Genomic DNA, 22009 nt, shown 5'->3' with positions numbered 1-22009 from the left:
CATTGAATCATTTGTCTTTCTAACCCTGTAAGCAGTCTATGGACACGGTATGACAGCACTGTTTTAACATGCTAGCGTTTCAGTTGTTGCAGAAATTGACCCACTATGCTGTTTACATTCTGCATATTTTTTCAGTTAAGGATTTTAATGTTTAAAAGTTTTCACCCCTTCCATGTTTAACTTATTTTTTTTTTTACCTCTCCCTGTCATATCATACATGTTGCCCCCTTCCCTGCTCTGTCCTCAGGATTGCAGAGTTAGAGCAGGACAATCAGTTGAGTCCCATTTAACCTGGGCATCGTGTTTGGCCCCTCTGATGTGGCCCCGGCCCACTGGGGCCACAGTGTCCCTGTCCTCTCTTGTGGACTACCCCCACCAGGCCCACATCATAGAGACTCTCAAGTCTTTTACACAGCCATCTTCGTCCTCCAGCAGTCACCCATTCTCCACCCAACAGATGTGTTGTGTGACTGTCTTTGGTTGCAGAGGATCTGTGTACATACTTTAGATCAGCAAAATGACATGTTAAAGAATATTTCAAACATACAAAGAATGTGAACGCTTTCTGTTCACCTACTCACAATAGCTCAACTAATACCAGTTGTGAATGGTTTGAACTCAAGCTCCCTATTTTATCTTAGGTCTTGTTTGTCTCCCCCTGCTGGTAGACTGTCGTTGCGGGTATAGATGAGAACAGCACTGCTGCGGTAGCTGATGTAGAGGAACAGGATGCCAATGAGGAACAGAGCAGAACAGACTGACAATATGGAGGGCTGTGGTAAGAGATGTTTAGATGGACTTCTGAAGAATTACCTTTGCCTTTTTCATTTTAGTACATCTTTATATTTGTATTTATCCAGGTGAGTGTCACTTCATTACATCCCTTCACTTTTTCTCCATGCAGGCAGTTCTCCAGGCTCCCTGGGTTCCAGTGAGCAAATGGTGGACTCTGACTCAGAGCTGGATGAGACTGGTAGGGGGTCCACACACTGTCCCCACAGCCTGGTCAAACAGGAGAGCAAGGTCAGCAGAGGATGACCAACTGAGCTGCAAGGATAGCCTGAAACTCTCCAGACAGTCTCTACCTCAGACTGACCTGGTTCCAGAACAGGAGAGTCCTAGTCCCGATGCCGTGGACCATGAGCCCCCAGACCTAGAGGCGTCTGAGCTGAACGCGAATCCGTCCAACAACCATGTTCTGGGCGGGTCAAAGGTTAGTCTGCTGCCCAGGGACAGGGAGCCAGTTTGTGTAAACACGGCGTGTGCAATGTGTCAACCACACAAAGGCTTTACGGTGTTTTAAGTGTACTTCCAGTCTGGTGGATGTTACCATGAATCTTGGTTTTAACTTTGGCATTAGAATGTCATGTAATACTACATGACACATTCATCTTGGACACTTGGTTATAGCTGTTTTCTGTCAGCATTAATTCTAGTTATAACAAGCTGTGATTTAATATTGAAAATAATCTGCCTTACAAATTGACAGCGATAACCTAATTTTAAAAGTATTTACATTGCTTGAACATTGAGTTATTTGTCTTGTGTGTGATTTATCTAAGATAATTATTCCAGGTATTCAAAGTGCTGCTGGTTTTTTATTTCAGCACTAAAATCCAAACAATGCATCTTTAGATCTTAACAGATGTGTTTGTCTTTATCTGCTGAATTCACTGTTTTGACATTGTCAGTAATAAAGAGAATGCTATTAATGTTGATTTATGCCTTGTAAAACAACCATAGCCTCATGTATACCTGCTGCTACATATGTCCTGACCTTGCCCACATTTTAGACAACTAAAATATGCATTGTCTGGATGGTCAAACCATATTAAAATAATCATAACTGGCATCACCATACATATCTTTGGAAAGATGTCAAAGGATTTATTGAGCAAATTAACAAAAGCTAAACTTAATCCAAAGAGATGAGGCCAGCTGTGGAATAATCCATGAGTTTTATTGGCTCACACACCGTTCCTTAGTACAGCAACATACCTAAAGGAACAAGAGTAGAATTAACATTCTCAAATGCCCATCTGAATAATTAAATGTATTGTCATATGAAAAATTAACAATATAGAGATGCTGGTTAGGAAACAGCCCTAACACTGCAATCAAGATATTCACTAAGCACTCACATTGAAATCCTTACTGGACCAGCCTGTAGGTGATGTATCGTCCAGCAGTCTCACTGGGTCTGATTATCTTTACTACCTATCACAGCAAAGAGAAACGAGAGCCAAGTAAATCACTTATTTCAGAAATGTTTTAACTACATTAGGTCGAGGAGATTGATCTTGTACCTGGCCTCTTTTCAATCCAAAGTACCGGGCTACAGGATCTCCTTGTTGGATCCTAGGCAGCTGGCTCTCCTTCAGTTTACTGAGACACAAATCAAGAAATCCCAACACACAAGTATCTCTATATCTCAATCTAGTGTTAGAGCAATAGATTCTCATTTGGGGTGACTATGCATGTGAATCTAGTCCATAGAACGCAGGATTTATACTCTATCCAGGTACGAGTTTGAAATCCATGCTGTGAAAAAGGATACTATCGTAACAGCAATTCAGACAGTTCCTCTTTCGTCATGACTATGTGTTCAGGAACTAGCTGCAACAAAATAATTACATAATAAGATTAGTTAAGTGTCCCACATAGCAGTTCAAAAGGTCTTATGACTACAATCTTAATGATATTGGAACAACTTTCCATCTGCTTACCTCATGCTCAGTGATGTTTATTAGAAGCTCCTGCTGCAGAAACTGTTCCAGGATGTATTTGGGGGCCATATCAACTAGAGACTAAAATTTGATGTGAAGAAAAAATAAGACCACTGAAATGAAAAGCTGAAAACAAACATAGTAGCTTGAAAAAGTAAGATCTTGTGTCCAACATCCACAAACCTTACCTGCTTAGCTGAAGGTGTCATTCCCATCTGAACTACAATGCAGGCACGTGTGATGTTTTCCTCCTGCATCCGCTGGCAGTACATCTTGATGGTCTTAATACCAACTTTAGGCTCCTCTACATGGGTGAAAATGAAGGGATTCAATATCGTCATAAGTTACAGGACTACGGCAAATGACAGGTTCTGACTTATTACTGTATCATCAATGACAGTCAATGTGGTCACTAGGGCCACATTGGGTCCCAATGTTGTGGCTACATTGGCAATAACATACCAGGAAAGAAAACAAACATCTGGTCTGTGGGGTCATCATTGTGTGCTACCAGGACCGTGAGATCTGTCCGTCGTGGGCGACCCTCGCTGGGTTTGTCCCCAAACTGACTTTTAAACTCATCCAAGGTCTGGTCCAACTCATCTTGGGTCACCAGGTAGCCTCTGTCATGACACAGCTGACCAACAAGGAGAGAGTTGTACAATGACGCTTTCCATGTAATGTGACAAGACAGGTCATTCATATACTGAATCCATTGAATCATAGCCAAATAGATAGGACTCATCTTTGGATCTCCATTTTGAAGTGGCCAATGTTGTTCTTCAAGATTTGGGTCAGCCAATGAAGTTGAAAGTATCACCCAGTTGACTACATTAAAATGGTGGAAGCCCTAAACGGCGCTACCAATGCACGGCCATTAGAGGCCTCTATCATTGTTTATGCACTAAAACTATAGCTAATTGGAGTCATTCATACTCCATCATTGAAGTATAGTTAGTGAATATCAATTGCTCCACCTTTGGGTATCATATACTGACTACAGCTACCGATAGTTAGCTAGCTACTGCTAAAGTTGATACAGTTAACGTTAGCAAGCAAACAGCTCACCCCAGTAACCCACCTGCATGATGGTTTTCCGAATTTTCCATAGCCTATATGTTTCTTCATCGTCATCCATTGCGTTTCGATGATATGTTTTGATTAATTACCGGTGCAGTATACGATATCAATACATGTAAGGTACTTCTCACTAGCTAATGCTAACTCACGTTGCAGTTACGCGTTATTAGGAGCGCGCGCAATGATGATGTCACCGGATATTTCCCAACAATGAATTAAATATTTTTGACTGATCTAACCAGTCATTAGAACTGCATTTGTATTTTACCCTCTTCAAATATAAATGTTATGTCTTAGCACATGTACAAAAAAACAAACGACCGTATGACTTAGCTCAGTCAGAGAAAAACATGCAAATTATCAAGTACAGTGATGGCACGCCCCCTTAGAGGCTCAAACACACCGTACGCAGTACGTTTCCCAACAAACCCTGCAGGCGGAGTTTATACAATTCAATGTCGTGTCAAATTAAGCGTGTCTTAGTATTTGGGACATTGGCAAGCTGTGGACTCGTTCTTGTGATTGGATTATATTTATTCACAATGGTAGGCTATTGTATACAGTACTATAGCCATATGCAGAGTTAATTGTTGTGCTGTTGACTGTTACATAGGATGAAACCATTCTCTCCATAGCCCTTCTGGTGTGTGCTGATAACCTGCTAACGTTGTCTATAGTAAAGTGGCCTAACTTGCAGTGCATGTATTTAGGATTTAGTTATGTTTGTGTGTTTTATGTAATTATACTACTCTACATGATGTTCTCTTCATTTGATGTCTGTGAAAGAGCTGTGTACATACAGGGTGTTAAAAGGTATTGTGTCTGGATGTCAGAAAAAGTATGGACACATGATCATCATCTGGCTGGTTTTCAGTTTAATTATTTATTTGGTATCTGGGGTGTACACAGGGTAGGCTATGTGGTATCAGAAGTAAGAACCTCCCTGCTCCCTCATCAATCTTATCAGGTGTATAATTGACCTTGTTGTGTTTGTAAGATGACATCATTGAGTGGTAAAGTTTGCACCTTATCAAAATGGTGAAATAATATATACTGAATCAATGTAGTTGCCCAACCACTGTCTTGTACCACTGCCCTCAAATTAAAAGATTGATACTGGAGAAAATCCTATCTCTTAGAAAATGTAAACATGCGTCTCCATGCACATCTGCATCTATTCTATACCATATGATGCTAAAGATGTTATGACATTTGATGGAATAAAGAACCTCTGAAATAGGAAAGAACTGAGGCTTTTTGAAACCCTTGTTTACGTGCTCTGCAGAATGATTAGGCTCTCTTGTGCGAGTCATTTGTTGAGACTTACAGTATGAATAGCCTACTGTAATTGAAAATCTCTATCGCAAACAGAAATTGTTTCATTGTATGCCTTTGTCAAGTGAAGGTTCATCTAAGTTGATATGATATCCTGACAAAGGTCATAAATATAAGATCACTGCATATGGGCAATATACATCCAAATATAGTTGTTGTTTGGTGTAATAGTGGGTTTTTGGACCATATTGATAGTTTTGCTCCATCCTTTTTAAAATGTTATTGTTGATGTGAAATGTTACTGTTCATTTAGTCATAGAGAAGTACTACTGTGTCCTGTACTTTTTGAATTATGTAATTTAGCAAGGTCAGTTCCCAAAGATGAGGTTACCTTTGTCCTGTGCAAGTCACACTTTGTGTCACTTCTAGGAAGAGATAACAGTATGTAATGAGGACCACTGATTGTGTAGGCGTTATCATCCTTTGCCTGTCAGTGGTCAGCATAAAAGCATCCTATCAGAGAAGAATGCCATATCTTCCTAGTTATTGATTGTCAGAGTTTCATAAATTGGGGGATTAGAGTGTGTACTGTACTGAAAGGCTCAGTCAGTCAAAGGTGTGTGGGACAGAAGACTGTGCGGTGAAATCACAGGGATACTGTCACATCCCTTACTGAAAGGGAATCATGGGTCTACTAGGATCTGCTGTCCTTTTCTCTGTCTTGCTGCAGACTTTAGTAAGATCACTGAGAAATGTTTTGGCGATATTGGCTATGGCAGGTTTTCTTATGTTTACATCTGCTGTCGAATCTTTCTATCTGAGAATGTATGCCAGGTGCAGAGTGTTTATTGTTGGAGGGGAAATACACCCTTGTAATCAGTAACTTTTTAACACAAATTGCTGCTTTTCTGTCATTCAAACACATTTTCTAAATGTTATGTGGATTTCCGTGTAGAATGGATGAGAACAAAGGCATTTAATTTGAGTGATGACGATCAGTCTGAAAGAGAGATTTGCTGCGTCTTTCCTTTACAGTGAGTGTGAGTGAGCACACGTGCGTGCCTGCACACACACCAGCCAGCTAGCAGCAAACGGTACACTTTTAATATTTGGACTTACTCTATTTCTTCTCACTTCTCTCGCAGTCTGCCCCGACAGAGGACTGGCAGACAGCCACATCTATTTATGACTTCTCTGCCAAGGATATTGATGGCAACGAGGTGTCCCTCGAGAAATACAGGTTAGTGGGTGAAAAAACAAGTTACTCAGCACTCCAAAATACTAAATAACCACAATCATGTTATATATCATTCACCATACCCCTTCCAAAAGCCTCTGACCTGTTCTCTCCTGTGTTTTAATGGGTTTGTGTAGGGGAGATATTGTCATCATCGTCAACGTTGCCTCTAAATGAGGGAAAACCCCAGTAAACTATTCTCAGTTTGCGGAGATGCACGCGAAGTACGCTGAGAAAGGTTTACGCATCCTGGCCTTCCCTTCCAACCAGTTCGGGAGTCAGGTAGCTACACCTCTCTTCATCAAAACATTTTTCTCACCTAAAACATTTCTTCTATGGCCATTTTATTACGTGTCTTATGTGTTCATTTTAGGAACCTGGCACTGAAGCTCAGATCAAGGACTTTGCTAAGTCATACAATGCTGAGTTCCCAATGTTCAGTAAGATTGATGTGAACGGGGATAACGCCCACCCCCTGTGGAAGTGGCTGAAGGAGCAGCTCAATGGGAAAGGCTTCCTGGGAAAGTGAGTGGAAACGTTTTGGAGAGACGTGTCACAACTAGCGTGATTAGACTCGCATATCATTTTTGATGGCCATGAATATAAAATATATTGTATTTTTTTATTTAACCAGGTAAGTCATTTAAGAACTAATTCTTATTTACAATGACGCCCAAACCCGGGCGACGCTGGGCTAATTGTGCACCGCCCTATGGGACTCCCAATCACGGCCTGATGTGATTCAGCCTGGATTTGAACCAGGGACTGTAGTGTCACTTCTTGCACTGAGATGCAGTGCCTTAGACCGCTGTTAATACTTTAAATACATTATATCAAATTATTTACAAACTGCTTACTAATGCTCCGCAAAGTATTTGATAATAGCTTATATACCGTAATATAAGCAGATATTTAAAATGTAACATGTATGAGTTTGGTTATTGTCACTGTTAATGATCACTTTATCTTATGATCTTGTTTTCTTCCCAACAGTGGCATCAAGTGGAATTTCACAAAGGTAAATATTTCTTATTAGTCATCATCATATATCCCCATCAGCAGAAAGTTGACACAGGAGTTACCCAGATTTATATGCCAAGCGTTTATCTCTGGTGAAAGCAAAGGTTGCTCATTGCATGCCCATTGAGTTCAATGTTATAGCCTCTCTTAATAAAATAAAAATGGTAGTCTTATTATTATGGTCTTTCTTGGCCCAGTGTCATACAAATACATACTTAAATGGAAGTATATTTCAGCATTTATGAGATGGGGAGTTGTGGGGTTAACGAATTGAAAACAAAAACACCTATTGACTATTATCAGATTTTGCCGTTAGATCATGGAAGTTTAAAGTGATTCTCCAGAGCTTTTGTATAATTTCAGCCAGTAGTTTTGAAAGTAGTGCTCATAAGCCAAAATAGGTCCCTGAAAATTGTGCATTACGTCATCCATTTCTTATGATATGTTAATTAAAACATATATATTACATTACAATACGTTATGAATTTGTAAGTGTTTTTAATCCCGGACTGAATCTTTAATGCAGAATGAGTTTCAATGTCCATTGCTTCTTCTCTCTGTATTTGTAGTTCCTGATCAACAGAGAGGGCCAGGTTATGAAGAGATATGGACCAATGGATGATCCCAGTGTAAGTCAATGACTGTAATTACAGCACAGGCCTATGATGGGCTCACTGACATGTCCATGTGATGTAGCACTCAGCCATAACCTCAGGGCTGGCCTGGAATAACCCTCTCCATCATTCTGCCTTGTGACTTTGCCACTGAAATGATGCATTATCGACCATTTATAAATGCTTCCTGGAAACATTTTTATGTGAATACAACCCTGTAAAATTGGAAGTAGTGGGAAGTGAGTGGGATGGGGTGGTGGGGGGGCAATCCTCTATCAAGCACACAGAAAATGTGAATATAGGGCATGCTTTCTTTAATGGCTGCTCAAACATGGTATATAGTGGGGCAAAAAAGTATTTAGTCAGCCACCAATTGTGCAAGTTCTCCCACTTAAAAAGATGAGGCCTGTAATTTTCATCATAGGTACACTTCAACTATGACAGACAAAATGAGAAAAATTACATTTAGGATTTTTAATGAATTCATTTGCAAATTATGGTGGAAAATATGTATTTGGTAACCTACAAACAAGCAAGATTTCTGGCTCTCACAGACCTGTAACTTCTTCTTTAAGAGGCTCCTCTGTCCTCCACTCGTTACCTGTAATTAATGGCACCTGTTTGAACTTGTTATCAGTATAAAAGACACCTGTCCACAACCTCAAACAGTCACACTCCAAACTCCACTATGGCCAAGAACAAAGAGCTGTCAAAGCACACCAGAAACAAAATTGTAGACCTGCACCAGGCTGGGAAGACTGAATTTGCAATAGGTAAGCAGCTTGGTTTGAAGAAATCAACTGTGGGAGCAATTATTAGGAAATGGAAGACACACAAGACCACTGATAATCTCCCTCGATCTGGGGCTCCACGCAAGATCTCACCCCGTGGGAGAAGGACCTGCAAAGTTCAGGGTTTAAATGGAATTGGACCACAATATGGGGGAAAAAATGTGCCTCTTCTAAGAGGGCAAGGGCCCCATCAACCTATTAAATTTTCTCAAAGGCTTTATTTTACCCCAGAGTGAAGGTTCAAAATGAATCTTATGGATAGTGATGTGTAATAAATTTACCCAATCTGAGGTGGGAAATTATATGCATATGCTTTGGAGCTGTTTACCGGTAAAGTCTCTTTGGGTTCAACAAGTGTTTTCTTGGCAGGAATCTACCTGCTCTAGCATTTCCTTATCTTATCCCTCAAAGGCAGATTGTTATGGTTGCATTAACAGCAGGCAAAAAAACCTATTCTAATGAGTTGGTTTGAACCTGCTATTGCCCTTTGCAGATGTTGGTTGTTTATATACTAGCATATTGCACAGCTGGAAAGATCCACTGCCAGACTGCGTGGGGCCAAGCCCAAAACTCTGGTCAATTGGTCATATGCTGCCTCCCACTTGCAAGACCTAATTTAACAACAATGTTTGGTCTTTTGGATGGGAGATGGGATTGCCCTGCTTTGTCTACCTTTTAATATTCCTATGTGGCTCTGGGTTGGTAACCTTTGAGATTGAAATTTGAATAGGCTAATTGAATTTGGAAATACTGAAACCTATTTGGTTTTAGTTTGGTTTTGTCCTTATTTGTATCCTGTTGTTTTTGTCTTTTTTCATTCATTTAGTTTTTTCTCCCTATTGAACTGTACATTTTTGCAACTATTGTATCATGAAACTGTCTTAGGACATGCAAGAAAAACAAATAAATCATTGTTCAGAAAAAAAGACATGGATGCAATTCATCATGCCTATATCTTCTCCTTCCTTTCAGGTGGTGGAGAAGGATCTTCCTAAGTACCTGTAATTCTTCCATGACTGATGGACTAATGCACTGATACTCCATCCCCCCTCCCCGGTCAGCCAATGGGTGTGAGTGGGTCCATTCCCCAGACCAGTGACGGTCTGTCCACAAACCCGCCTGACGGACAGGACAGACCTGATGAAAATGGCGTGCAACCCCCTGGGAGGACCCCCTATACCCAGCCAGTACACCGGAGAGGAACCCTGACCTCTACAACTGTTCCCTTTGAATACTTAAAACAGAATGTGCATAATTAAAAATAAGATCTTAGTGTCATATTCTATAATAAACTAAACTACTTTGTGCTAATTCTGTTGTCTAGTGTGTTTATTGTCAATGGGGAATGCATCTTTCAACGTCTTTATGTTTCTTGTTTTTAATTCCCAACACATACTATAAGTAGAACAGTAATAAAACCATGGTTCCTGTTACTAACCTGTTTTGCTATGCTGATGTTTTGCCAGGAGTTGATGATGTGGACAAGGTTGTTCCATGTGATGCAACAAGAAGTTCAAGTTACTGATTACCTAAAAAGGAAATAGTAATTTAGATTTACCCCCTGAGAGCATTCCTTCATATATGAGTAGTAGTGCTTGAAATTGAATTTGTGAATCTGTTCTGCTGAAATAAATGTTACACTGCCCTCTACTGGATTTGAGAACAAAAATGGTGCAACCATAGTCACTCGCCAGTCATCCCTTTACTCTGTTGACAGAGACTGTTGGCCACTGAGTATATACTTAAGCAATAAGGCCTGAGAAAGTGTGGGCTGGATACAGCCCCTAGCTGTGGTATATTGGCCATATACCCCACAAACCCCAGAGGTGCCTTATTGCTATTACAAACTGGATACCAATGTAATTAGAATAGTAAAAAAAAAAAAATGTTTGTCATACTGTGGTATAGGATCTGATGTACCACGGATTTCACTCAACCAGCATTCAGGACTCAAACCACCCGGGTTTATAATTACGCAATAAGGCGCGAGGGGGTGTGGTACAGTATATGGTCAATATACCACGGCTAACGCTTCGAACACACCGACAGCGTCATTGCGCAAAATAGTATGCCGTATCATCTGGATATGTATGAAACAAAATTTCAACATTCACCTTCTGCTACCGTTTCTGTCAAGCCGTCTATGCATAGGTTTGATAAATCAAATGTATGCACCACACTGAACACACTGCAACTGCCTCTGCAATGCAATGCTGCAAGGCAAACGCATTGTTTCATTGGAAATGAATGTAATTCTGGTTTACCAAAATGCATTGACGCTGTCTGCGTTTTCAAAGCATAAGGGCCTGGACACAGCCCTTAGCTGTGGTATATTGGCCATATACCACACACCCCTGAGGTGCCTTATTGCTATTAGAAACTGGTTACCAATGTAATTAGAACACTAAAAAATTATTTGTCATACCCATGGTATACAGTCTGATATACCACGGCTTTCAGCCAACCAGCATTCAGTGCTCGAACCACACAGTTTATAATCACAAATTAACACATGATGAATCTGCATTTGATTAATAATCTACATTAAAACCAGTCAGATTTAATCAAGTTCTGTAGATGGACTATGGACGGGTCAGGTTAGTTCGAAATGCAGTTCACATTTCCATTCACAACAACAGCTCTTCTTTCAATTGATTAAGTTAAGAGCACTTTGCCAACCAGAATAAACTTGAGGACCTGATAGTTGGCAAAATACCAACAAAGCCCAGCCATTCTATAATACCACAAATGCTATTTTCCTTTTAACTCTCCTACCAAGAAGAGCAGAAGCCTTCAAGCCTCTGCAGGTGCCTGTCAGTCATTCTGCAACCTGAGGTTTTCCGATGTTGGAAGAGGAGCAGTGCCTCATCAAGGTGCCAAGGATATCAGACATCAAATGCAATCCCTGGCTTTTGTTGATGGTAACAATCAATATGTTAGTCGGAGTATTCCATCTTTGTGCAGAATTCATGCTCAATAGATTTGGTCATCATCCATTTTGATAGGTCATGGACAGGGGCGAAGGTCGGTAGCTAGCCACCCTTTTTGAGGATAAAACCTTTTTCCTCGTCAATTAAAAGAGGAAGGATTCAATCAAGCAGTTAATTTGGGTTATTGTAGCTATATTTAATTTATCATTGTCTTGCACAGGAGAATGCGTGACGTACAGCCAAGTCAATGTCAGCAGTTCTTCAAGAATCAGTCGGAGGGAGACAGAATGCACAGCATCAAGCCAGCGACAGCAGAAAGTGCAGTCGAACCGAGAGGACCTGTGTCGCCGACGGGCTGATAACCACTGCACGGATGCCTGGTCCATAACGGATATCACACTGAATTTGCTTTAATTTCATCGTATGGTTTAGCTGTAGGACGCTGAATAACAACCGTTATTTTTCTCCGAATCGCGCCATCGCAGTTGGTCTTTCATTCGGAGGGCTTGCCCTTTCTCCGGGAGTCTGGATGGAAGCAGCACTGCCAGTAGCTGAGGGAGCGGTTGGGCTGTCAGAGGCCAGGGAAGCGAGTCCTTTTTCCGGGGCCACCGCATCCGAGGATGCGGACACTGTCATTGGAGTAAGCTATGGAATGGATAGCGACTTCGGTAACTAAATATTTGTATTGATTGTAGCTATATCTGGCATTGTATTAGTTAGCTGTGTTGATGCAGTTCCAGCCGTGGCTGTGGTTCTGTGTTTCATCTTCTTTTAGTCAGGTAACTTGGCTAGCTAGCCACGCAAGGGGTGTAAGCAAGCTATGCGAGCTAGCTGCTAGCCATACCGACTCAGCTAGCTAGCAGGTTAGGCTGACTGTCATTGAGATTACAGCTAACGTTAGCAGCAAGATAACTCACTGAATGGCACATCAATTTCATTTCATACAGGGTGAAAATAAGTAATTTGTCAAATGTTTAACTTTGACATTCGCAAGCATCAGGAAATTCCTTGATGAATAAGCGTGCCAGTAGTAGTGAGGAGTCGACTTCCATTTCTGGTTGTCAAGCTAGCGGAATCGATTCAGTATTTTAGCAATGTAGGAAACTATTTGCCGTACACAAACTCTTGCATCTTTCACAGCAAAGAAAGAGCAGGATAGCAAGAGATGGGAGAGGGCGCTACCAGGCAGACCGCCAGAACTGTGCATCGGTAATAAGATGTAGACTATCGCAATGCTGTATGTCGCCATTTCTTGGCTTGCAATGTCTCTCGCAAGTTCACTGAAGTAGGGGTTATCAATGAGTAGGCTGAGCTATTCTACACGCAACAGACCGAAGATCAAACACACACTAGCGTTTTTCAGAACGAGGAGCAGGCGAGGGAAAGCGAGTCGGGGCAGTCAGAACCACATCTTTGTAATCTGTATCTAGAAATGTCTTTCTAGCATAGCGATGCCTTGTAAATTAACCAAAAACATATTCACGTGTATATCAGGCTATCAGTGAGTATGGCTACGCTGTTCTTCGTGGTGCCAGTGAATTGAAGTTGAACATAGACAAATGCATCAGTTTAATTAGGCCTAAATGTGCAATAAAAACGATTGTGCCCAGTTTATTTAATGACACCCTGGCTGTTGATGTCCTAGGTCAGGGCTCTCCAACCCTGTTTCACCCTAACCCCAGTTGTAAGTAACCTGATTCAATAATTTGCTGGTTGATAAACTGAATCAGATGCGCTAGATTAGGTTTGGAGTGAAAACCTACAGGATAATAGCTCTACACGAACAGCGTTGGAGAGCCCTGTCCTAGGCAATAGATCGCAAAGCATCATACCCGCTAAACTTTTTGGAAATGGCAAATCTTTATTTTCGCATCCATAAACACAGTCAATTGTAAATATGACTCAGCAACTCAAATTAGCAGAATGGGGGCATTGTTATTAGGAAAAACGTCTACCATGGATTGCTAAAATAATGATAACAATTCATCAATTTAAATATTATGGGGAGACCGATACATTGGACAGCCAAGCACGAGTTATCCGTGTAGCCTATTATCGTTTAGACATGTAGTTGAAATATTTTCACACCTAGAATAAAAAACATGGCTTCCGTTATAAGAGTCAATTATTAGATTTAAAAAATGAAATGACAGCAGAAATATTCTAGTTTCTACACATCACCTAGGCCATTTATATGCTAAATTGATGAGCAAATGGGCAGCATCGTGCTGATGTCAGTCCTCCAGAACGCAAATGTAGACTTCCTAGTAAGAGTCTGCAATAATGAGGTGGTGTGTGCGCATCCGTTTGTGTATTTTGGGAGTCGAGCAAGAGTCGACTCCTACGACTCGAGGCCAGAAATCCTGGAGCCGTGCATCACTGACTGACAGTGACGCTGCCCTGTAGTGTGTAAAATATGGCAGGTATAGTTTAGCTGTCTAGCTAGCTACTATCTTTGAAATAAATCCGAAGAATGCATTCAAGGATTTGAAAATAATCTCCTTGTTTTATTCAGAGCATTTTCCCCCAGTTTGTCTTATTTTTCTATTAACTGTATTCAATACTTCCTGATCCGAGTTCTACCCAGGCCATGATTCTATAGGTCTACTTTGAGGTATACTTGAAAAGGAGAGCGGCACACTCTAGGGGCTCAGATGCAATAATTTAATAACCTTATAACCAGTGTTTTGACAGACAAGCTGTCTTCATCAGGGTATAACTTTGAGGTATAGCCTAGGTTACTTATACTGTAATCTATTCAGAAAGATTATTTTTAAAGGTTATGTATGATGGCTGTGCTGCAATGTTTACAATCCTCTGCAATGGCCAGATGAGAACATTTCATATAGCTGAATTTGAATACACAGTCTAGGTTTTCTCCTCTTGCTATTTTTCTTGGCTGTCAACACTGTGGACTGATTCCAAATCCCTTCATCTGACAGTGCCAGAAACCCACTTGATTAAACCTTTTCTGCATGTCTTCTCTTCTGTAGAGGGCTCTGGAAATAATGAGGTTTGTGAAGGTTCGGCTCATCTCTGAAATGTTGGTGATAGTGGATTGGCTCTCTTTAAAATCACTTTTCTTATCACTGTATTTTTGGAAGCAAAACTGATGGTTGAAAAAATGAATTTGCCTACTAGGCCATTGCAGTTCCTTATTATCTGTATTTTTTGTAAGCTCATCCTTCTCATTTAATCTGTTTTAGCCAGGGAATACGATGATAAATAGCTTCATTGCTAGGCCTAACTCTGGCAATTTGACACTGAGAACTACAAATATTGAGTAATGTGCAGTGTTCCTGTCAACTAAATGAGGTGAAGATATTTCTAACATTCACTCCATCCCAGTTTCACTTTTTGGGGAGATTTATTGATACTTTACAGATTTCTGAAAGCAAAAGCTCGCATTTCACATTAAAATGTGGGCCTAACTTTATTTACAGTGCAGTCAACATGCATGTCATGTCACATAACATACTTTAATAGCGGTTGCGTAATAGCAGAATGTGTGCAATGGATTTCCTCCTAACGTGTGTGTATGTGTGGAGTTGCTGAGCCACAGCTGTGTCAGTCCCGTCATGTTAGCTGGTCCTCTTAATCTTCCAGCCTTGACATACAGTTATCATGTCAGAGTCAGCGCTTTTCACAAGGGACAAGAGGCAAGGCAATACTTCAGCACAAGACTCCCATGAATCAGTCTAGGGAGGGACATGCAGGAGTGTTGCTGCTTAGCGATGGGTGAAAATAAAAGTTCAGTTTGAGTGTGCACATTGCACTGAATGTACAGGAATGCATGCATGGAAATCTTCACACATAAAACAATTCATGTAGAGAAGTGTAGACTAAACGGACGCCATGCTATTCTGCCACTGGGATTTGTACTGGTACAGTATATCCTATTGCAGAAATAGGCTAAGATAGAGCTGGGACGATAAACCAAAAAATGATCGATACCGACCACTTATTGCAGGCACTTTGCCGATATTGTTTGTTACGATAATATACTGAACAAAAATATAAACACAACATGTAGGTCCCATGTTTCATGAGCTGAAATGAAATGTTCCATAGGCACAAAAAGCTTATTTCTCTCAAATTTTGTGCACAAATTTGTTTACATCCCTTTTGAGCATTTTTCCTTTGCCAAGATAATCCAGCCACCTGACAGATGTGGCATATCAAGAAGCTGATTAAACAATGATCATTACACAGGTGCACCTAGGGCCGGGGACAATAAAAGGCTCTCTAAAATGTGCAGTTGTCACAACGCAATGCCACAATGTCTTATTTATAAAAGTTTTGAGGGAGTGTGCAATTGGCATGCTGACTGCAGGAATGTCCACCAGAGCTGTTGCCAGAGAATTTAATGTTTCTCTACCATAAGTCGCCTCCAACTTTGTTTTAGAGTATTTGGCAGTACTTCCAACTGGCCACACAACTGCAGGCCACGCGTAACCACGCCAGCCCAGGACCTCCACATTCAGGATCGTCTGAGACCAGGACAATTTCTCTCTAAAGGCCATTTGTGGGGAAAAACTCATTCTGATTGGCTGGGCCAATGCCCTCCTATGGCTGCACCCCTGCCCAGTCATGTGGAATCTGTAGATATGGGCCAACTTTCATTTCAATTGTCTGATTTCCTTATGAATTAACTCATTGTTGCATTTATATTTTTTCAGTATAGTAGCCTATACTAGAGACATTTGATAAGCTTAAGCATATATGGGTGATTGTTAATGGAGAAATGGATGGCTACAAACTAACCTTTAAAGTATAATAAAAATTGTACACATTGTTATCACAATATGGATTGTTGTCCATTAGCCCAGATCTAGGCTACTATAGACATTCTTACCCACCAAGGGCCAAAATCTACCCGCATTTGGCAGGTGTTAATTTCCCACCCTGAGGCTGATGGAGTGTTAGCGAAATATTTGACAAATTAAGTTTAATTTAGACCAAGTAAATGAAAACACTGCTTTCCACAGACATGCAATGAAAGCTTTCCGTGTAGGAATGCCAACTGACATATGATGGAGAGAGAATTCTCTCACGTAGTCACGGAAATCGATCAGCGTCCCTGGGGATGTTTGATACATCTAACTCCATTCTTTGGAGAGCAAATTAGGCTTTTTTTTTTTTCAGGAAACCAACAATGTCACATCACGTGACTAATCAAATTATATTTGGCATATGCGCTGAATACAAGGTGCAGATCTTTGAAATACTTACAAGCCCCTAACCAACAATGCAGTTAAAAAAATAAATGTCAAACAATTAAAGAGCAGCAGTAAAATAACAATAGCGAGGCTATAGACAGTGGGTACCGGTACAGAGTCAATGTGTGGGGGACACCGGTTAGTCAAGGTAAAATGTTCGTTACACATGCCTCTTGGAGGTAACGCAACACCCTGCTACACAACTCCCCGTGGAGTGAAAGAGGTATGGGATTGCAGGTGCGGTAAGGATGACAGAATTTCACCGTTACTGGGAATTTATTTCCTCCTTCACACAGTAATTTGGGGAAAAGGGGCTGGACAGAACCAAAAAAAATTAAATAGCCCCCTCTCATACCTTACCTATCTTAACACCACCTGGCACACTAGCCAAAATACAGGTCTTACCTAGTGTGCATAGACATACATGTAATTATAATTACTAATGTAAGTAAAACATTTCAATAAACAGAAACAGTCCTTTTGACATGCAGGACCGGCTACAAAATACTTCAACGATTATACAGACCGACAACATGCCAAGAAGCTCTCTCTTTCCTAACAAAGGAAGACTGGCTTTTATCCAGCTGGAGAAGGAGTCGGTAATTGAAGACAGCTGTATCTCCTGACGAGAGGGCGGGGTCAGATCTCCAATCATCGATGGGGCCGACCAATCAGCTGCTTAGAATTTCAGGAAGCCATCCTGAAACACACACAACCAAACCCACAGCACAGAAACTGGGGAACGTAACGCATGTAGGTAGAGTTATTAAAGTGACTATGCATAGATAATAACAGAGAGTAGCAGCAGTGTAAAAGAGGGGGGGCAATGCAAATAGTCTGGGTGGCCATTTGATTGGCTGTTCAGGAGTCTTATGGCTTGGGGTAGAAGCTGTTTAGAAGCCTCTTGGACCTGGACTTGGTGCTCCGGTACCGCTTGCCATGTGGTAGCAGAGAGAACAGTCTATGACTAGAGTGGCTGGGGGCTTTGACAATTTTTTTAAGGCCTTCTTCTGACACCGCCTGGTATAGAGGTCCTGGTTGGCAGGAAGCTTGGCCCCAGTGATATACTGGGCCATACGCACTACCCTCTGTAGTGCCTTGCAGGCCGAGCAGTTGCCATACCAGGCAGTGATGCAACCAGTCAGGATGCTCTCGATGGTGCAGTTGTAGAACCCAGTGAGGATCTGAGGACCCATAACACATTTTTTCAGTCTCCTGAGGAGTAATAGGTTTTGTTGTGCCCTCTTTACGACAGTCTTGATGTGCTTGGACCATGTTAGTTTGTTAGTGATGTGGACACCAAGGAACTTGAAGCTCTCAACCTGCTCCACTACAGCCCTGTCGACGAGAATGTGGCTGTGTTAAGGATCAGCGTGGCTTATGTGTTGTTACCTACCCTTACCACCTGGGGGCAGCCCGTCAGGAAGTCCAGGACCTAGTTGCAGAGGGAGGTGTTTAGTCCCTGGGTCCTTAGCTTATTGATGAGCTTCGTGGTTACTATGGTGTTCAACGCTCAGCTCTAGTCAATGAATAGCATTCTCACATAGGTGTTCCTTTTGTCCAGGTGGGAAAGGGCAGTGTGGAGTCAATAGAGATGGCATCATCTGTGGATCTGTTAGGGCGGTATGGATGATCATTTAAGCTACTGGTGATATCTCCCCAACCTGACACTCCTGTCGTGTAAAAATTCAACCTGAGATTATTTGGCTTCCCTGCTGATATTTGTGTGTTTTATTGAAGTTATGTCAGGAAGAATTCTTTCTAACATTCCAGGTCCTTTCACTCTGCTATCTTGACTTCACAGTCAAGTATAAATTTAGCTACTAGTCTTTCACTCATACTTCCACCCCGCACACACCCGTTAAAGTCGTGTGTGTTTGTGCCACACCTTATGGTACCACCCTGCATACCACTGCTGGCTTGCTTCTGAAGCTAAGCAGGGTTGGTCTTGGTCAGTTCCTGGATGGGAGACCAGATGCTGCTGGAAGTGGTGTTGGAGGGCCAGTAGGAGGCACTCTTTTGTCTGGTCTAAAAAAATAAAAAATTAAAATTATCCCAATGCCCCAGGGCAGTGATTGGGGACACTGCCCTGTGTTTGGTGCCGTCTTTCGGATGGGACGTTAAACGGCTGTCCTGACTCTGAGGTCATTAAAGATCCCGTGGCACTTATCGTAGGGGTGTTAACCCCGGTGTCCTGGCTAAATTCCCAATCTGGCCCTCAAACCATCACGGTCACCTAATAATCCCCAGTTTACAATTGGCTCATTCATCCCCCTCCTCTCCTCTGTAACTATTCCCCAAAGAAATTTAGCAGCACAATGAAAAAGTATTTGAGATATTGAAGTTAGAATCTCACATTTTTATAGGTGCATTGGTGCTCCTAAGTTTTCATTCCATGTAGCACAGCAAAATATTTAGGGGCATATGTAAGTTGTTGTTACTGCTGAATAAGGATAAGATCTCACTGATCTGTGGTTGATTGGGACTATTGTTCTATGACAATGTTGTCTGTAATATATGGACTCCATTAGAGCTGGGACATTAAACCAAAAATGATTAACACCGATCACTTATCACAGGCATTTTTCTGATATTGTTCATTGCGATAAGTAGCCTATACTTCACTAATGTGAAGTTTGACACTTTGTGTGCTGTTATTGGTGATTGTTAATGGGACAACTGATGGCTACAACCATAAGTAGTAGTTTTTAAAGGATGATAATAATAATAAACACAGTGTTGCACATGAATGTTAAACTTATCGTTCTATTTATCATTATCGCATCAATTCAGGAAATTTATCCCGATATGGATTTTTTTGTCCATATCGCCCAGCTCTACTCCCCATATTGTTGAGTGTTAATTCTACATGAGATCATCACGTTACTTAGTGAGAATATGGTGTGGGGGTAACCGTGGCTCGTGAAATAACCATCTCACCATTTTGTTCCATTCAGGCCTTCACACTCAAGCAACTGTAGTTTTTCTCTTTAGATCAATGAACAGTTCCCCTGTCAGGCTGACATAATTAATCTCACTTAGGCATGTCCTACCTCCTCTCCTTGGTTCTCTCCTGCCCCCAGCCTCACCCTCTCCTCTCCTTGGTTCTCTCCTGCCCCCAGCCTCATCCTCTCCTCTCCTTGGTTCTCTCCTGCCTCCAGCCTCATCCTGTTCTCTCCTGCCCCCAGCCTCATCCTCTCATCTCCTTGGTTCTCTCCTGCCCCCAGCCTCCTCCTGTTCTCTCCTGCCCCCAGCCTCATCCTCTCATCTCCTTGGTTCTCTCCTGCCCACAGCCTCATCCTCTCATCTCCTTGGTTCTCTCCTGCCCCCAGCCTCATCCTCTCATCTCCTTGGTTCTCTCCTGCCCCCAGCCTCATCCTCTCATCTCCTTGGTTCTCTCCTGCCCCCAGCCTCATCCTCTCATCTCCTTGGTTCTCTCCTGCCCCCAGCCTCATCCTCTCCTCTCCTTGGTTCTCTCCTTCCTCCATCCTCAGAGTCCACACTTGTACCACACCTCTCCCCTCCCCTTGTGAGTCAGTGAATTCCTTGGCTCAACCACTCGTTCCTCAGCATCCATCCCTCTCTCCTGATCTCTCCCTCTCTGTACTGTTCTGTAGGCTGCTGCTGTCAGAGATGCTGACAGTGGCACAATGGTGTGCCTGCTACCATTGATGGGAACAGATGGGAACATCCTTGTTTTTTGGCTGTTTGTTTGGCTACCCTTGTCCATAGGTTTTCATGTAAGCCCAGTTTTCCATTTTAATTATTTTGAAAAATCATGGAAGCACCATCGTCATTACCTCTACTCTGTGTGTGTCAGTCCGCAGGTGAGGGCTGAGCTCAACTTCAGTTTAGACTTTACTACACCGATGACTTCCGTGTCATGCTTCCCTGTTGTGTACACTCCGAAGACTTTCAAACCAAAGGTTGTTGTTGATTCTAGTTACAAGGTGGGTGCTGTGCACACTGTTAAGTAGAGCTATTATAATTTCCTATCCTCTTACTAAAGTCTGGGAGAATCCAGAGCTGTTTGAAGCTAGCTCGGTCCCCGCTAAATCCTCTATCAAAACTTTTCCAGATTATATGTGTTCCTTTTTTTTGTGTGGGTTATCTCATCCTCTAATGCCTCTGTATTTTATCTTCAAAGATGTTAGCACTTCGAGGTCCAGAGTCTGCATGACACAGTGAAGTGTTTAGACTGGGAATTCTCTGTTTCAGTGTTCAAGTGTTTATACTAAGGAGAGTTTATCTCACTCTTCATTGCTTTACCTGTCTCTGAATATGAAGGCATATTAGCAGCGGTTTCTCCTAAAGCATGGGAGGTATTCAGGGGTGATAGTTCACACGGGTAATGTTTTGAGAGCAGTAGTCATCTGTGCGAAAGCCACTTCATTTTGCCTGCTAAAGGCGTTGTGGCACACCGGATTATTTATGACAGTATCGTTCAATGACTCATCATTATGGGTCAGAATCCAGACAATATCATAGAACCCCTCAGGGGCCAGTAATATCAACTATATTGCTGGACGGCTAGCAGCCATTCTGCACGGACCTCTAAGACCCACAATAACTTAACCTGCTCTAGTATAGTAGATTTGAATTCTGTCTTAGTCAGATGGCCACACAGGTTAGCATAACTCAATCAATTATTTACTGCACTGAATATTCTACTTTACAAGCTAGGTTTCCATCCAAAATCCAACAGATTTTCATGCTATTATTCTAGTATCTGCATAAAGAAATGATGCGCATTTTCCCACCAGTGGTGTTTCCACCAAATGGAATTGTTGCAGATAAAAGTCAGTGCATGTTCACATAGTGCACACAAATGTACTTTTTCACTTAAGTTTTCATGTGCTGAATCAAATCTAAATTTCAATGTGTTTCCATCGCATTTTCAACTCTACTGTCACAAATGTGCCTACTCTGCCTCCTGAGAGGCGCAGCAGTTTAACATGCAGACCAGACTGGACACGTCACGTGCGCGAGCGTGGCAAAATAAATGTAGAAATCCATGTTATTAAATTATTGCACCCACACTGCTCGCACGCGCCAATAGAGGTCATTCCTATTTCTGATGCAGATCGCGCTGCAAGTCTGCCTCTCCCATCTCCTCA

At 41.8% G+C, this 22009-nt stretch overlaps 4 protein-coding genes across 9 annotated transcripts in view; 3 read left to right on the top strand and 1 right to left on the bottom strand.

Moving 5' to 3' along the window:
* LOC112252225 (tight junction protein ZO-3) overlaps nucleotides 1-1718 on the top strand; it is a 34853-nt gene extending 33135 nt beyond the window's left edge. Inside the window, exons 30-31 of one of the 2 annotated variants that reach the window (XR_002953816.2) lie at nucleotides 669-778; nucleotides 905-1718. The gene's annotated coding sequence lies outside the window, so the exon portion shown is untranslated. Of the gene's footprint in view, nucleotides 1-641; nucleotides 779-904 lie in introns of both variants that reach the window. The other variant, XR_002953817.2, reaches the window with a different exon arrangement.
* Nucleotides 1719-1862: 144 nt separating this feature from the next.
* Nucleotides 1863-4072, bottom strand: polr2eb (RNA polymerase II, I and III subunit E, b). Its single transcript, XM_024423278.2, has 8 exons — nucleotides 3808-4072; nucleotides 3189-3363; nucleotides 2915-3030; nucleotides 2727-2807; nucleotides 2558-2616; nucleotides 2307-2385; nucleotides 2142-2217; nucleotides 1863-1998 (listed from the first exon to the last, which is right to left on the bottom strand). The coding sequence occupies exons 1-7, from the start codon at nucleotides 3862-3864 to the stop codon at nucleotides 2152-2154; spliced, it is 633 nt and encodes a 210-aa protein (XP_024279046.1). The 5' UTR covers nucleotides 3865-4072; the 3' UTR covers nucleotides 1863-1998; nucleotides 2142-2151.
* A 130-nt stretch (nucleotides 4073-4202) lies between these two features.
* gpx4a (glutathione peroxidase 4a) lies at nucleotides 4203-10054 on the top strand. 2 transcript variants are annotated; one of them, XM_042323061.1, is made up of 7 exons: nucleotides 4203-4351; nucleotides 6227-6321; nucleotides 6456-6600; nucleotides 6692-6843; nucleotides 7312-7336; nucleotides 7908-7967; nucleotides 9716-10054. In XM_042323061.1, the coding sequence occupies exons 1-7, from the start codon at nucleotides 4262-4264 to the stop codon at nucleotides 9746-9748; spliced, it is 600 nt and encodes a 199-aa protein (XP_042178995.1). In that variant the 5' UTR covers nucleotides 4203-4261; the 3' UTR covers nucleotides 9749-10054. The 2 variants fall into 2 exon arrangements, with proteins under 2 accessions (XP_042178995.1, XP_042178997.1); XM_042323063.1 differs by lacking the exon at nucleotides 4203-4351 and adding an exon at nucleotides 5671-5817.
* A 1877-nt stretch (nucleotides 10055-11931) lies between these two features.
* LOC112252223 (phosphatidylinositol 4-phosphate 5-kinase type-1 gamma) overlaps nucleotides 11932-22009 on the top strand; it is a 95047-nt gene continuing 84969 nt past the window's right edge. For 2 of the 4 annotated variants that reach the window (XM_042323058.1, XM_024423269.2), the window contains exon 1: nucleotides 11932-12341. In XM_042323058.1, the coding sequence (XP_042178992.1) occupies nucleotides 12203-12341 (139 nt within the window). In that variant the 5' untranslated portion in view covers nucleotides 11932-12202. The remainder of the gene's footprint in view (nucleotides 12342-22009) is intronic. The other 2 variants (XM_024423270.2, XM_024423268.2) reach the window with 2 other exon arrangements.

Source organism: Oncorhynchus tshawytscha, linkage group LG06 (genome assembly GCF_018296145.1).
Source record: "Oncorhynchus tshawytscha isolate Ot180627B linkage group LG06, Otsh_v2.0, whole genome shotgun sequence".
Taxonomy (NCBI): domain Eukaryota; kingdom Metazoa; phylum Chordata; class Actinopteri; order Salmoniformes; family Salmonidae; genus Oncorhynchus; species Oncorhynchus tshawytscha.
This window is presented reverse-complemented; position numbering and strand designations above follow the sequence as displayed.

What these genes read in the sequence shown, in the direction of transcription:
- polr2eb (XM_024423278.2), bottom strand. Translation starts at nt 3,864, where the DNA reads ATGGATGACGATGAAGAAACATATAGGCTATGGAAAATTCGGAAAACC. An exon ending in TGACACCTTCAGCTAAGCAG is followed by an intron (nt 2,808 to 2,914) that starts GTAAGGTTTGTG and finishes ATCAAATTTTAG; the next exon opens with TCTCTAGTTGATATGGCCCC. An exon ending in TAAACATCACTGAGCATGAG is followed by an intron (nt 2,617 to 2,726) that starts GTAAGCAGATGG and finishes ATTTTGTTGCAG; the next exon opens with CTAGTTCCTGAACACATAGT.